This window comes from Scleropages formosus, chromosome 21 (genome assembly GCF_900964775.1).
Source record: "Scleropages formosus chromosome 21, fSclFor1.1, whole genome shotgun sequence".
NCBI lineage: Eukaryota > Metazoa > Chordata > Actinopteri > Osteoglossiformes > Osteoglossidae > Scleropages > Scleropages formosus.
This window is the reverse complement of record NC_041826.1, coordinates 1,621,331-1,635,118: the sequence shown is the minus strand read 5'-3', so window position 1 is coordinate 1,635,118 and position 13,788 is coordinate 1,621,331. Positions and strand designations below refer to the sequence as shown.

The 13,788-nt window shown below is 43.3% G+C and overlaps 1 protein-coding gene across 13 annotated transcripts in view; it reads right to left on the bottom strand.

Annotated features, from left to right (window-relative positions):
* Nucleotides 1-374: 374 nt before the first annotated feature.
* r3hdm1 (R3H domain containing 1) overlaps nucleotides 375-13,788 on the bottom strand; it is a 44,057-nt gene continuing 30,643 nt past the window's right edge. For 8 of the 13 annotated variants that reach the window (XM_018764895.1, XM_018764902.1, XM_018764900.1 and 5 more), the window contains 8 exons: nucleotides 10,803-10,960; nucleotides 10,418-10,572; nucleotides 8,899-9,002; nucleotides 6,566-6,735; nucleotides 5,655-5,799; nucleotides 2,266-2,363; nucleotides 1,633-1,717; nucleotides 375-957 (listed from right to left, as the gene is read on the bottom strand). In XM_018764895.1, coding sequence (XP_018620411.1) covers nucleotides 611-957; nucleotides 1,633-1,717; nucleotides 2,266-2,363; nucleotides 5,655-5,799; nucleotides 6,566-6,735; nucleotides 8,899-9,002; nucleotides 10,418-10,572; nucleotides 10,803-10,960 — 1,262 coding nt within the window. In that variant the 3' untranslated portion in view covers nucleotides 375-610. The remainder of the gene's footprint in view (nucleotides 958-1,632; nucleotides 1,718-2,265; nucleotides 2,364-5,654; nucleotides 5,800-6,565; nucleotides 6,736-8,898; nucleotides 9,003-10,417; nucleotides 10,573-10,802; nucleotides 10,961-13,788) is intronic. The other 5 variants (XM_018764899.1, XM_018764908.1, XM_018764909.1 and 2 more) reach the window with 2 other exon arrangements.

Genomic DNA, 13,788 nt, shown 5'->3' with positions numbered 1-13,788 from the left:
TACCAGCAAAACATTCACTGTGAAGAAAACCAATTTATTTAGCAAACATATAAATAATGTACAAGAGAGGGGATTCGCATTTTACATGACACACTTTGCTGTCTACCGTTTTCCTTTTTTTGTTGCAGGATTATACAGAGTTGGGGTAGAAGGCACAAAAGGAACCTATTCTGCAGATCAAGTCCAACTCCATAATGGACCAGCCAACCTAAACAGCAGAATATGGAATTTGTTCATTTATTTCAGGAGGAATTTGGAAGAATGTTGCTGTACAACCAAGTTTTGAGTCCGACATAAGATTTCACAATTATAAAAATAAAACAAACAACATACATGCTGCCATTTGATATGTTCCAGTCATTTTAGAAAAGAAAAAAAAGACATGGTTTATATTTGGACTTCCATTCTTGGTTCTGAATACTCAAACTGAATCTTTGTTTTGCTTCCGAATCACTAGAACATTACAAAGACACACTTTCTGAACATTTCTACAACTCAAGTGAAAACCCAATGTACTCAGGCCAACTTAGCGACAAACTGGAAGTGGGGAGTGGCTGCAGCCGGAAGTGACAGGTGCTCCTGGTGGCCGTAATGCTGCTGGCGAGGGTCCCTACTGTGAACTGGCCCTCTCCAAAGTGGGCGTGTCCACAGCTCTCTTGCTAGTTCTCAGTCTGAACGTGGCCAGGGGGCCGCTATGCCTGAGCAGGGCGCTCTGCGCTGCGTGTCTCGAGGGGAACACTGCAAGGATGGTGTAGGCCGATGCTGGGTCGCAGGCGAGCTTTGTGTGGTTGGGGCTGCCGTTTCTGTCCCCGCTTCCGCGGGGCAGATGCGGCAACTGGTGCTCCGGCAGCCACTTGATGGTGGCGCCCGCCTTACCTAGCTCAGCAAGCAGCGAGTCTGCCTCCACCCGTGAGATTCCCTCAGGCAAATCTGTCACCTCCAGGACCCGTCCACTCACTGAGAGAGCCAACACAGCAGTGTGTGAGGCATCAAGCACAACAGTGATACTGACACACTTCTTTCCTGAAACAGGTGCTGACACTGAATATATTTTCACCATTAACACTGCTGAACTAGACCAAACTCTTCTGCTTAAACACCCTGCTATATCTCAGTTTTGTACCTTTGCCATAAATGCTAAGTGCTGCTGCTAATGCAGATGGGCTCTAGCGATCGGGATCTCAACAGCGAGAACCCGGCACCTGGCAATGAGCTACATAGTTCACTGAATAGCGGTAAACGGCTGGCTGTCGTCACGAATCCTATTCCTCAAGGGATCCGCAATTTCTCCCCGCAGGTGTGAAATCTGCGCTCCGTTGCATTGCCTAAAAATAACTAAGCTCATGTACATAAACATCTCCCTTGCTTTTTCCATAAAACCAACACAGTAATAACTGACAAAACCAACGCTCGCAAATCAGTGCAATTCCATGCAATTCTATAACAGGTGATCCTCCAGCAGAGGCTGTAAAGCATACGACTGATACACAGTTACATACGTCATGGAAAATACATGCAGTAGGACATGTATAACAAGCAGAAAGCTGTCTGTGACACGAGTTGGTGTAGATGCTGCAAATCAGACCTTTAAAACTGTTCTGCCCTGTTCTGAGTGACAGCAATCCCTATTACCTGGTTCACCTACACTGAGATCTGTGGAGAATGCCTTCTTCGTGGTCTTCCTACCCCGTCCCCCATGGCGGACTCCTGTGGGACCCTGCAGCAGGAAGAAGGATTTGGAGGCGTCAGCTTTCAGGCAGAGGCGACAGCTCTGTGGGAGTGATTCCCCTTGCCTGTGTCCGTCTACGCCGGGGGGCACGTCAACCGCAATGAGTGACAAGCCTGCTGGGGTGGACGTGACCCTGACCTCAAGCAGAATCCATGTGGAATAACAAGACATTGAAGCTGGATCTTCCCAGAGCACCAAAAGCTCAAAAGGGGGGGGGACTGGCCACTGACAGAACTTAGCACTTCTCTCCACCCACCACCATTTGATATGTATTAAAAAGCAAGGCTGCTAAAAGTATAGGCAGTATACACATGGTGAATTCAGATCAGTGCTCCTGTCTAAACCCTCTCATCCATCACCTCCTCACATCCCTCTGCAGCTGATTTTGGGGAACGTTTATGTCTCCTTTTCTGTCAAATATCTCCTAAACTGGCTCACTCTCCATCTCCTGGGCTGCTCATAACTGTACATATTTTCAGGCAATGTGCCAAGACAGTGAAGCCAAGGGGCTGGCATGCGTGCTTGTGTGCACTCACCTGGTGGCTGGGGACCATGTGGGGGCTGGGCAGTAGGGGTGGGCACATTGGAGGGTTGTACTGCAAAGGCTGCCCCAGTAGAGAGTACCGTGCATCACCTGGGGAGGGGGACACACCAGCCCTCTTACTAACTCAGTTCTGCTCCTGATACGTGACTAAAGACCGACTATTCCCTACATAAACACTCTCTGCACTGTAAACATTCACAGAGAAAAACCAAACTAACATCTCAGATCCAAGTATAGCTCATCCACACATGACTGATTGGATATTTGAATGACTGGACAGTCCAGTGACTCTCAATGTTTTTTTAATATATTTTGGTGAATTGAAGGGGGAAGCTCTCCTGGCCCTCTTGGCCGCTTCCTGGATGACCCTGACATCTTGTTGAGCTCTCTGCCAGGGGACAACTGTCCGCTGATTCTCCTGGGTAACTTCAACCTGCATGTCGATGACATTCATGCAAGCGGCCTTCTGTTGCTCCTACAGTCCTTCGATATCTCCCTGTCCCAATCCCCTGCTACTCACAAAGCGGGCAAGTGTCTTGACCTTGTATTTTCCCACAACTGTGGCTATCCTGTCCTCTCTTTGTCACGCTGCTGCATGTCTCTGACCACTTCTTCATTTCCTTTCAACCCTCCCTCACCACTAACTCTTCGTCTCTTCTTGCACCTGCTGTTACTTTTCGAGGCAACTTAAAATCTCTCTCACTTTCCTGCTTTGCCTCTGCTACTCTGGCCACTCTCCCTTCTGCTCCACAATTCTCAGATCTATCTACAGATGATGCCCCTAACACTTTCCTCTCTGCCTTATCTTCCACCCTTGACTCTCTCTGTCCTCTGTCTTCTGTACCAGCACGCCCCATTGCTAGCCCATGGCTGTCTGATACGTTACGTGCTAACAGGACCAAACTGCGGGCTGCAGAGCGAAGATGGCGTAAATCCAGAACTCCATTGGACCTGGATGCTTACCAGTCACTCTTAGCTACTTTTCAGTCTGCTGTCTCTTCAGCTAAAACCTCCTTCATCCAAAAAACCACACAGTCTCTTTGCCACATTCTCATCCCTTCTGTGTCCCCCACAACCTCCTCCTCCCTCTTCTCTCACTGCTGAAGACTTTGCTTTGTTTTTCAGAGACAAAGTCAAAGCGATCACTGATAAATTCTCACCATCAACCTGCCCGGTTCGCGCTGGACCTCCCTGCAAAGCTGTCCTCTCCAACTTTAAGCCGCTCTCTGAATCTGAAGTCGCTGACCTCCTGATATTGCGCAGAGCCACCACCTGCTTGCTTGATCCGATCCCATCATCACTCCTTCAGAACATTTCCCCGCAACTCTCCTCCTTCATCTCTTCTATCATCAACTCCTCGCTCTTCTCTGGCTGTTTCCCAGCTGCCTTCAAAACCGCTCTAATTTCACCTCTGTTAAAAAAATCCACCCTGGACCCCAATCTGGTTGAAAATTACAGACCGGTCTCTCTCCTCTCCTTCCTGTCCAAAACCCTTGAGCGGGCAGCCTGTGATCAACTGTCCGATTTCCTCACCCGGAACCATCTCCTTTATGGTTATCAGTCTGGTTTCAAAGTTGGTCACGCCACTGAGACCGCCCTTCTGGTGGTATCTGACACTCTCCAAGCTGCTAGAGCTGCCTCCCTCTCCTCGGTCCTCATCCTCCTTGATCTGTCTGCAGCATTCAACACTGTAAATCACCGGATTCTACTCTCCTCTGTTAATCAGCTTGGGATCAGAGGTGCGGCACTAAGATGGTTTGAGTTCAACCTCTCTGACAGATCCTATCAAGTGGTCTGGAGGAGCTCTCGTTCTTCTCCTCTGCCTCTCTCAACCGGTGTTCCGCAGGGCTTAGTATTGGGTCCTCTTCTTTTCTCCATCTACACCTCCTCCCTCGGTCTGGTCATAGCCTTCCATGGATTCAAATACCACTACTATGCTGATGATACCTAGCTCTTCCTCTCCTTTCCACCTAGTGCATCAAACATCTCCGTACGCATTGCTGCCTGCCTGTCGGACAACTCTTCGTGGATATATGATCACCACCTCCAACTCAACCTCTCCAAAACAGAGATTCTTTGCCTCCCAGCTGGCCTGTCCTCCTGTCACAACCTCTCGATCAAACTGGACAACTCACTCATTTCGCCTAGCTCCTTTGCTAAGAGTCTGGGAGTAACAACTGATGCGAGTCTGTCATTCTCTCAACATATCGAAGCCACAACCCAGTCCTGCAGATACATCCTGCATAATATTTGTAGGCTCCGTCCCTACCTCACTACTGACTCCGCCCAACTACTTGTCCAGGCCATGGTGACTTCCCGTCTTGACTACTGCAACTCTCTTCTATGTGGTCTTCCTGCTAATGCCATCAAACCTCTGCAGCTTCTACAGAATGCTGCTGCACAAGTTGTGTTTGATTTGCCAAAGCGCTCCCATTTTCTCCTCTACTCATCTCTCTGCATTGGCTTCCTACAGCTGCCCGACTCCAAATTCAAAACCCTGGTTACTGTGTACAAATGCATCAATAGAACTGCTCCCGGCTATTTACAGGACTTAATCAACCGGTACACCCCAGCCAGGCCCCTTCGCTCATCTACTTCTGCTCACTTGGTGGTCCCGCGCATGAGAGGCAAAGCTCAGAGGTTCTCGGTTCTGGGTCCGTTGTTGTGGAACGACCTTCCCGTCACTGAGAACTGCGGAAACTTTTCCAGATCCACTTCGCCCAAGCTCTCCAACTCATCTATGGTGTAACTGTTCACACATCGTAACTCCAGAAGCATCCCCAGATACAACCTTTATTCAGCCATTACTCTAGTATTGTACTGCTCATTTGTGTATCTTATAATATTTAATAAAAAATAACGAAATAATAAAAATTGTGTGGGTATCGGGATTTGTCTATCCTGTGTCTTATGCACCTACTTCAACAATGAACCTTGGTGCAGCAAGTGGTAGGGAACAAACTAGGTTTGCTTGAGACTCATGTCTGCAGCTATGTCTCCTTCTCTCAATGTAATGCATAAATTGTACTTTTGCTGAGATGTACGTTGCTTTGGACAAAAGCGTCTGCTAAATGAATAAATGTAAGCAAAAAAATAGTAAATATTACACAACAGTATTTATTATTTAACTACTATACAAATGTCTGCTATATTGTTTTTATAATAATATGGTGTGTATCCTTAAAACATTTCACATATGATAAGATCATGTCAAAATAGACATTCACAATAATGCAGATTATGATGCACTTAGATGACTGGATCCTCATGCTGCCCACATCAGTCATAGGAGGATGAACTATGAGAGAAATTTTTCTGGTTAAATTAAAAGATTACAAAAATGTGCAGGACAGCCAGGAAGTAAGCATCAAGAAAGGTCACCTTGTCCGGGGACAAAGGGTCTGGAGAACTGAGGCATGATGGGCATGGCAGAGAGGCTGGGACGGATGTTCTTCATGTTGGTCAGATGGGCAGGGGTGGGAGACTGGGCAGGGGAGGTAGCAGGGCTGCCCAACTGAGGACTGCTCTGGAAACGGTGAGGGACACGAATTAGGCATCAGAATCGTGGATGCGTGGGTGGGTAGGGCAGTGGGGGATGAGAAATCACACCACGTCTCCATCTCCACATGCATGCATATACACTGCAGCGACACACAACACACAAGTGCCCCAGCCATGCTGTAAGGAATGATCATAGGATCAGATCGCTACACAACTTAAAAATGCTGTATGACATTAAAAATGTAATAAAATAGGGAGGGGGTACTTGGTAGTGTAGTAGTTAGAGCTTCAGTCTACCACACAAAGGACCTGGTTTTGAATGCTACCTCATGCTGCAGTACCCTTGATCAAGGTATATTTACATTTGTTCATTTAGCTGACACCTCAATCCAAAGCGAATTACTCTGATTTACCCAGTTATAGAGGCCAGGTAATTTAACTAAATCAGTTTGGGTGAAGTACCTCAATCAGGGGTACTACAGCAGGAGGGGGGACTGCGCTCCTGAAATCGATTCAGTAAAAACTACTCAGATGTGTAAATGAGTAGACTGAGGTTGCTTAGGAGGAAAGCAACAGCTAAATAAATTAAAACCATTTTTTGTACAGCTACAAACAAAATTAGCTAAACTTTTTGAACAGCAATTTGTAGTTTTTCCTGGGCTGGATTAGTGGATCCCATAAACGAATGTGAATGACGTGTAGACTGTACATCAATTGTATTCCCTTAGAAGACTGACCCACTGCCGGGCTTGTGTGGTCATGTCACCACCCTGCCACCAGGTGGCAGTTACCTGGGAGGTGTCAAGAGAGGGGAGGTCGGACGGCTTCTGGGCCCGTTGCTGGTCCAGGCTGTAGTATTTGCTGTGTTTCCACTGAGGGGGAGAGTGAGCTCGGGGCTGGTGGCTGGGGGGCAGTGCTAGCTGCATCATCACCAAACCGCTGCTGTGACTGGGGGGCATGCCTGGCAACACAACATGGCACTGAATGATCATGTGACTGAACTGGACCGAACTCAATGCCACACAGAAGTGGGGAGGTGAAGCCGAAAAGCTTCATTTGTACACAACCCAAGCCAGGCATGAGACACGGCGAATCAAGATCCCATAACCCCTACTGCACATAATGAACCAGAGTACTGCCAGTATGCATTATTTACGCTCATTATTAATTTACCTGTCCGTCACTGATAAGTTATTGTTCTATATAATTAGTTCCCAAAATGTGACAGACAATTATATCCCACATCTTCATTTTTCCTCCGTCCATGATTTTTAGCCATTTAATTACACATATCGTTAACCTACAGCTTCCTTAATATGTAACGTGCTAAAAGTAATTAATTTCCCCATTTGTACAGAGAGACAGTGTTGACTTATACATTATTCAGAGCTGCCCGGACACTGAGAGCATAAATACTTAATAATATTAAAATTCTGACTCGCAAAGCATCCAATTAAACAAGTTTGACAAACAAAAGAGGTTAAACTGCTTTAAACGCTCTCTTCACCTCATTATTGCCAAACCGAGAGGTCTTCCCTTCCTCGTAATTATTTTACTAGATAATGGTTCTGAATAATGGCCCGGTCCTGATAAGGTTTCTGTAGGGCTTTTTAAGGGTAATGAAGCACTTATCTAGGGTGTGAGCTGGGAATTCTTCCTGTCCACTGTGCTTTCTGACAGTTTCTTTCTATATGCCCAACATTTCCCAATAATCGCCCTGGTGCACAGCGTGGCTCTCCTGCTGTAATGAGCGCGGTGGTGGTTGATATAAAACCAGGGAAAAATGGGGGAAAAAACCCTTCTCGGCTTAAAAACACTTTAGTTGACTCAGTAATTATTTCACACAAGTAACTGTTTTTCAAGCTCATGAATCAATATCTAATTTAAGACCTGAGGACTACAGTTTTTATGGGATTAAAAAACACATTTAACATTAATTATACAGATAATTAATATTAATTGAAAAACAGGATTTAGAGCCTCTTTATATAAGGCCTTTTTTCTGTCCCAGAAGATGCTGGATGACCATATCACAGATGAAATCCACATGGGGACTTTATTTTAATTGCCACCTCAATTTAATTCATTATCTTGATTCTGAAGATTGAATTAGCTCTTATGTCTGAAAGCACTCTGGTAAGAGTGGTGCTGCATGATTTTAAGGCATCTGGAGAGCAACTGCTCTTTGCTGCTACCACACAATGGGTTCTCTGCTTACAGAAATGAAAAGACGTCCCCCCCCCATGATTCAATTCTCTCCATTTTTGTTTCTGAGAAAACCCAGCAAGAAGCAATTCCTGTAACAACACCTCCACTGCGGAGTCCATCTGCGCCAGCAGTTAGAAAATGGGTCCTAGGCCACAGTGTTTAGACATTGGTGTGTGACCCAACTGTGAAGACTGCCAATACGTGAGAATTTCACACACAGAGAAAGAAAAATTAAAGGGAAAAAGCAGGCAAATCCAAAGAACTGCCTGTGAACAATTATACCAGTTTTGCAGACTATGATGTTTTAGCATGGAAATCAACAATAACAGATGTAATGTTTTGACTGGTGACATAGTGGTTTGAACTGTCGCCTACTGTAGTACTCTTGACAAAGGCACTTACTTAAAGATGAGAAACTGGGCTGTGTTACACACAATTATCGGAACTTTCATCCGGAACTCCTTCTTGTCTGGGCAGACTATTGCTGTTAAATATTCTGCACTCTGCATCAACCTTTCTCTTTCTGCCATGCTTTTTGTAATGTGCAGGACTCAGGAAACTATAGCACTCTAGCTTAACTATTGCTCTTTCTTGCATGCGTGAATAAATGTCATAGAAGCACAGTGACGTAACTCAATGCTTTCAGTCACATAATCGCATGTGCTTACATTGTGTACATGTACATTTCAATATAAGAGTCACATAATTTTAGGGAGGAGCTAGCTTACAGAATTTCATAATATTTTTAAGATTTCAATCATATAACCAGTAAAAGAAATTTCTTTTGGCCTTGCAGGCCAAATTAGACTTTTCACTGGGCCAGATGTAGCCTGGGGGCCACATCATGCCCAGGTCTGATGTAAAGTGATCATGAAATATGTGGTTGAGAATGGTAACTATGGCTCTGCCCACCTACCTGCACACTGCTGTCCAGGAAGCTGTTGGGAGCTGCACGGTGGGGAGGTCCTTGGGAACGGCATCTGCTCTGTCCCTTGAGGTGGCAGGAAGCCCACCGTGGAGCTAAGGAAATTTACACATACAGAGGTAGAGGGTATGACAGAGTGAAACCCAACATACATTCTGAAGCACCAAAACCTTCAGTTCACAGAGACCACCACCAAGTTTTCCATAATTTTAACGGTTTTTATACTGATTTTTCACTGGACTTAATTATTTTCATTCTGTCCTGGATCGAATTTCTTTCCATTTAAAATAAATTTGCCTTTTATGTGAAAACATGTTTTTATAACCTGTACAAAATGATTACGATTAATATAACAAGTACAAGGCATTTAATCAACAGAGAAAATAAAACATCTTAATACAATCTATTTGTATGAAAACAGTTTTGCTGCACTGCAATGGTAATATGAACTCAGCACTGATGCAAGCAACCCAGAATGGGTTTGAGCCACAGCTGCTCCACGGGCCGCCACATGCAGCTTCTCTCCCCAGGGCCTGCTTGCTGCTCACATGAAGGATGGTTCAACGAGAGAGGCGTCCTCACATGGGAGCCATGGTGTTATATTAAGACTTGCTGGATCTACTGGCTTATAAATCATACGGAGAGTGACCTATTAAAAAGCTCCTTTGAGCAACAGGGATAAAATGAAAGTGACCCCTTCCTGCACATTGCTGTCCAGACTGCTCACATGCATTCAGCCTTCAGTCCTCACCGATTAAGCTTTCCACTGAAGTGTGGAAATTCATTATGTGTTTCTGTCCTTAGAATTGTGCATCTCAGCTAATTATTATTGCTATTATTCTTCATTTAGCGCATGCCTTTGTCCAAGGCGACTTAAAATGTGATCAGATACATTTAACAAGTTGGGCTATAATATATATCTATTTTACAGACAGACAAAAAACATGCATCAACTAGTCTGCAGGTTTCAATCCTAGGAGGCAATGTGTCATATTATCATTGAGTGATGCTCTTGACCCATTTTTCTTTTCCAGTGGAACATCCTGTTGCTTAAATGGATATAACTGTAAGCTATGACTATGTATACAAAGACAATTAAAATTCAAATGTTACAACAATAATAATACAGTGGAGGCCATGTTTTAAACAGACTACAATTAAATGAACCTGTCCTAAAATGGTGTTGAATCTTAGCTGTACGGTGTAAGATATGGAACACTGACACCATAAATTTATTGTTTAGGAAAAAAAAACAAAACATCACTCGATTATATAAAATATGTACACAAAAATCATAGAGCACGTTTTTAACACGTTTATTCAAGAAGTTTTATACACCGTATACTGTTTTTTTTAAGTTGTAAGCACTGGCATAATGACCCTCTGCACAAAAAAAAAAAAAAAAAAAGAAAAAAAACACACACACACAAGCTTAAAATGGTTGAGTTTAAATGGGACTGCATTGTAATTTATAGCAGCAATAATAGCAGCAGAAAAAATAATGACCCACCTGATGGTACTCTGCTGATTGGGTGGCATGACACTGTAGTAGACCTGCACACTAGATGCTGGCATGGGCCCCTGGCTGGTCTGACTTGGCATGATGATTGCCTGTTGATACGTCTGCTGGGGTATGCCCTGTGATCCCTGGGGCATGGAGACCTGCTAAGACAGACCAGCACACACAAGTGTCACAGGCAGAGGCAGTGTGACGGATATTGCTCAACAGAGATTCAAGTTAGCTGTTTCTCATGAAACAGCGACTCAGCTTCCTTTACTACAATAAGCATGAATCAAATCTAACCCTTGCTAATTCACAGGCTAAGTAATATCAGTGAAAATAGAAATGAAACAAAAAGTGCAACAGTATACACTGGATACTGAACGATAACCACCTGATACGATGGCATTGAAGGGTACTGGACCATCATGCCTTGTATCTGACTTCCCATATTGCTATGCTGGTTGCTGACCAGGTTTTGATTCTGAGGTGGCTGTACTGCTACCATATTCTGGTAACTCTGTGGTTGGGTTGGCATCACAGTCTGATAGCCTAAAGGAATGGAGACAAGGTGTGAGTAAGACACAGAAATTGGACTGCAAATGACAAAGCAGTTTTGGGACAATCACAGGAGAAGAATGCATAAAGGCATACAAACTAGGAGATGTATACACGAAATACAAATAAACACACACAAAAATAGAGATGCCCAAAATTGAAAGAACCCAGCATTTACAAGAAAACTGAGAAAATGATTTGCAGCATAAAGCATGTTTACTTCAGCAGGTATATGCCACCACTGCCACCATCACGAAAAAATACAAAAAAATGATAATGTAATCTGTCATTTTTCCATGCAATCTGGAGGGGAACAACAGTGCTCCCAGACTGACTACATTAACAGAATGCACAAGTGATTCATTCAAGGTTAGTATGATAACTATTTATAAAGGGTTATATATGGTGGGGGGCAAAAATTGCTGTTAGCCCAAAAATACTACTGCATTCTGCAGCTTTGACAGAAAGCTCCTCTCCTAGCTGTGTTACAGAAGCTGCTCCAAAATGGAAAAATGGAACAGGGTCAAGGTTACAAGGGAGGACTTATCGCCAGCGACAGTATCAAGAACACTCACAGAGAGGGAGGTCCAGGGACAGGGCCAGGGGAGATCAGTGAGGTGTGGGGGGTGGTGAAGAGGGGCTGGGGGAAAGATTTTTCAATTTCTCCCGGCTTTTCGCCGAGGCAACTGCAATCAATTTTGCCCAGATGAGAAAAGAAGTGGGACAAAAGAATTGGACGGCCTGATGGCTCCCGGCGGGAAAGCAAGCACTTGGCTATTTTTGGCGCCATTCTCTCACCTCATTCTCACAATCTGAGCATGAAGTGAATATAATATTAAACGCACTCCTTTCTAGCGGAACCTCGTTGGGGCTGGCAGTGGGGGCGAGAACAGCCACACTATCCGCTGAATTGTACTTGACACCGGACACTTTCAAAAGAGGCAGTTGTTATGGCACCTACTCAACAGCGTCTGTCAGAGCCTTTGTAAGTGACAAAACATCACTTTTGTGCATTTCTATCCTACTGTTTGTCGCAAGATCCCTAGCCTTTCACGAACAAGCTGAATTTTCCTTCTACACATTCCTGATGAATCACAAATCGTAACTAATCTATAAATGTTTCTTTGTTGAGCAAATACCAGGTTTTTAAGTCATGCAAATAAACAGCAAATAGTACACTTCTGGTGCATGTCTATAAGGAGATTATTATTTTTGTTATAATAGGTCTGTTTCATAAAAACTACACTTACTTGAATGACAAGAAACATCAAAATGTTAATATGGATCAGGATTACGCTATAGTCATATTATAAAATTTACTTCATGAAGCAGCACAGTAAGGGTGTTTGCATCTCCTGAGAAAGATATAGCATGGATGCCCAGCATCCCAAGTGGAGCCTCCATCCATGAGCTCAAAGATCGATCAACTCATCCACTTTACTTCAAATTATTCATATGAAAATCTTTTTAAAAAGGCATTTATCGCTGTGTTCTATAATGTACATCTTGAGGTCACTACATAATAGACTAATAGGCTAGGACTTTGAAAACTGTAAAATAAAACAATTGGGACTTTTTTGTTACACCTCTAATGAATGTGAGTTGAAAATTTTTCAAAATACATTTTCAAGTTTGTTTTTTTTTTTTTTTACTGTTCTATTTACTAAATGTCCTGTCTGTTGCAGAATGAAAGCCACCTGAATCTCTGCACCAAGTTGATGGCTAGGAGCAGAAAGCACCTAACAGAAAGGGACTGTGGCATGGTACTATAATCTCTAGCTTTTCACTGGTGTTCTTGGGCATCTATGATCAATAGCAAGACGAGGAAGACTGCACATTTATGGGATGTATTGGTTATAAATGCATATTTCAATGGAGTTTGTGGAGAGAAGATATTTTTCTTTTCAGTGTAAAAGTTTTAATGAAGCTAGAAACTAAAATGCTAAATGAAAACGTTAAAATCAAATTCAAAAGTCTTGAAGCATTTTTATTTATTGCAGCCATAATCAAGATTTTTTTTACAGAACCTGTCCTGTAAATAAATCAAAGGACAGCAAAATTATTAGGCTTTCACTGATTATGTAGATAAAGTTGAAAGTGGCCAGAAGCTGACAAAAGCTGCATGCTACAGGTTTATGAGATGAATCAGTTAGCAATCAGTACTGAACAGGATGCAATGAAGACGACACATCTCTAATTCTACTTTCAGAAATTTTAAATTAGTTTTAATTGTAAAGTACTTTGAAGCTGTGATGAACTGTAACAGTGATGAACTAGGGTACTGTCCAGGTCATACTCTGCCTTGCAGATTATGGTTTCTGAAATGTGAATCACAACAACACTGCACTGGACAAGAGTTTATGAATAATGGGTGGATGGATGGATGGATAATTGAGAAAAAAATGTAATAGCTTTTCTTCCTAACATTATCTAACCCGTTGCCACTGCAGGGATATCTCTATTATGTAGCTTTTAATGATTGTGAATTACTGGTAAAAATGACTTTGGGGTTACAGACTGCTGGTCCCAATCGTGTTTTTAAGTTGCGGAACAAGTGTATGCTCAAATTAAAAACTGTTATACTGTTCCCCCCCCCAACAAAAACAAAATGTATTCTACTGCAGTTAACTTTAGTGGGCAGTGAAGAGTTTTCCTCTCAGAACAGAATAGATTGTTAAACATGAGTCAAATATCTATCGTGTTATTCATGGGATGAATAAGTTATTCATGGTTTTGTTTTGACACAATACCGTACTGCTAACACTAATCATTCTAGAGGTGTCAGTGAGGGTTTTCAAAGACACATCAGAAAAAGGAGGAAT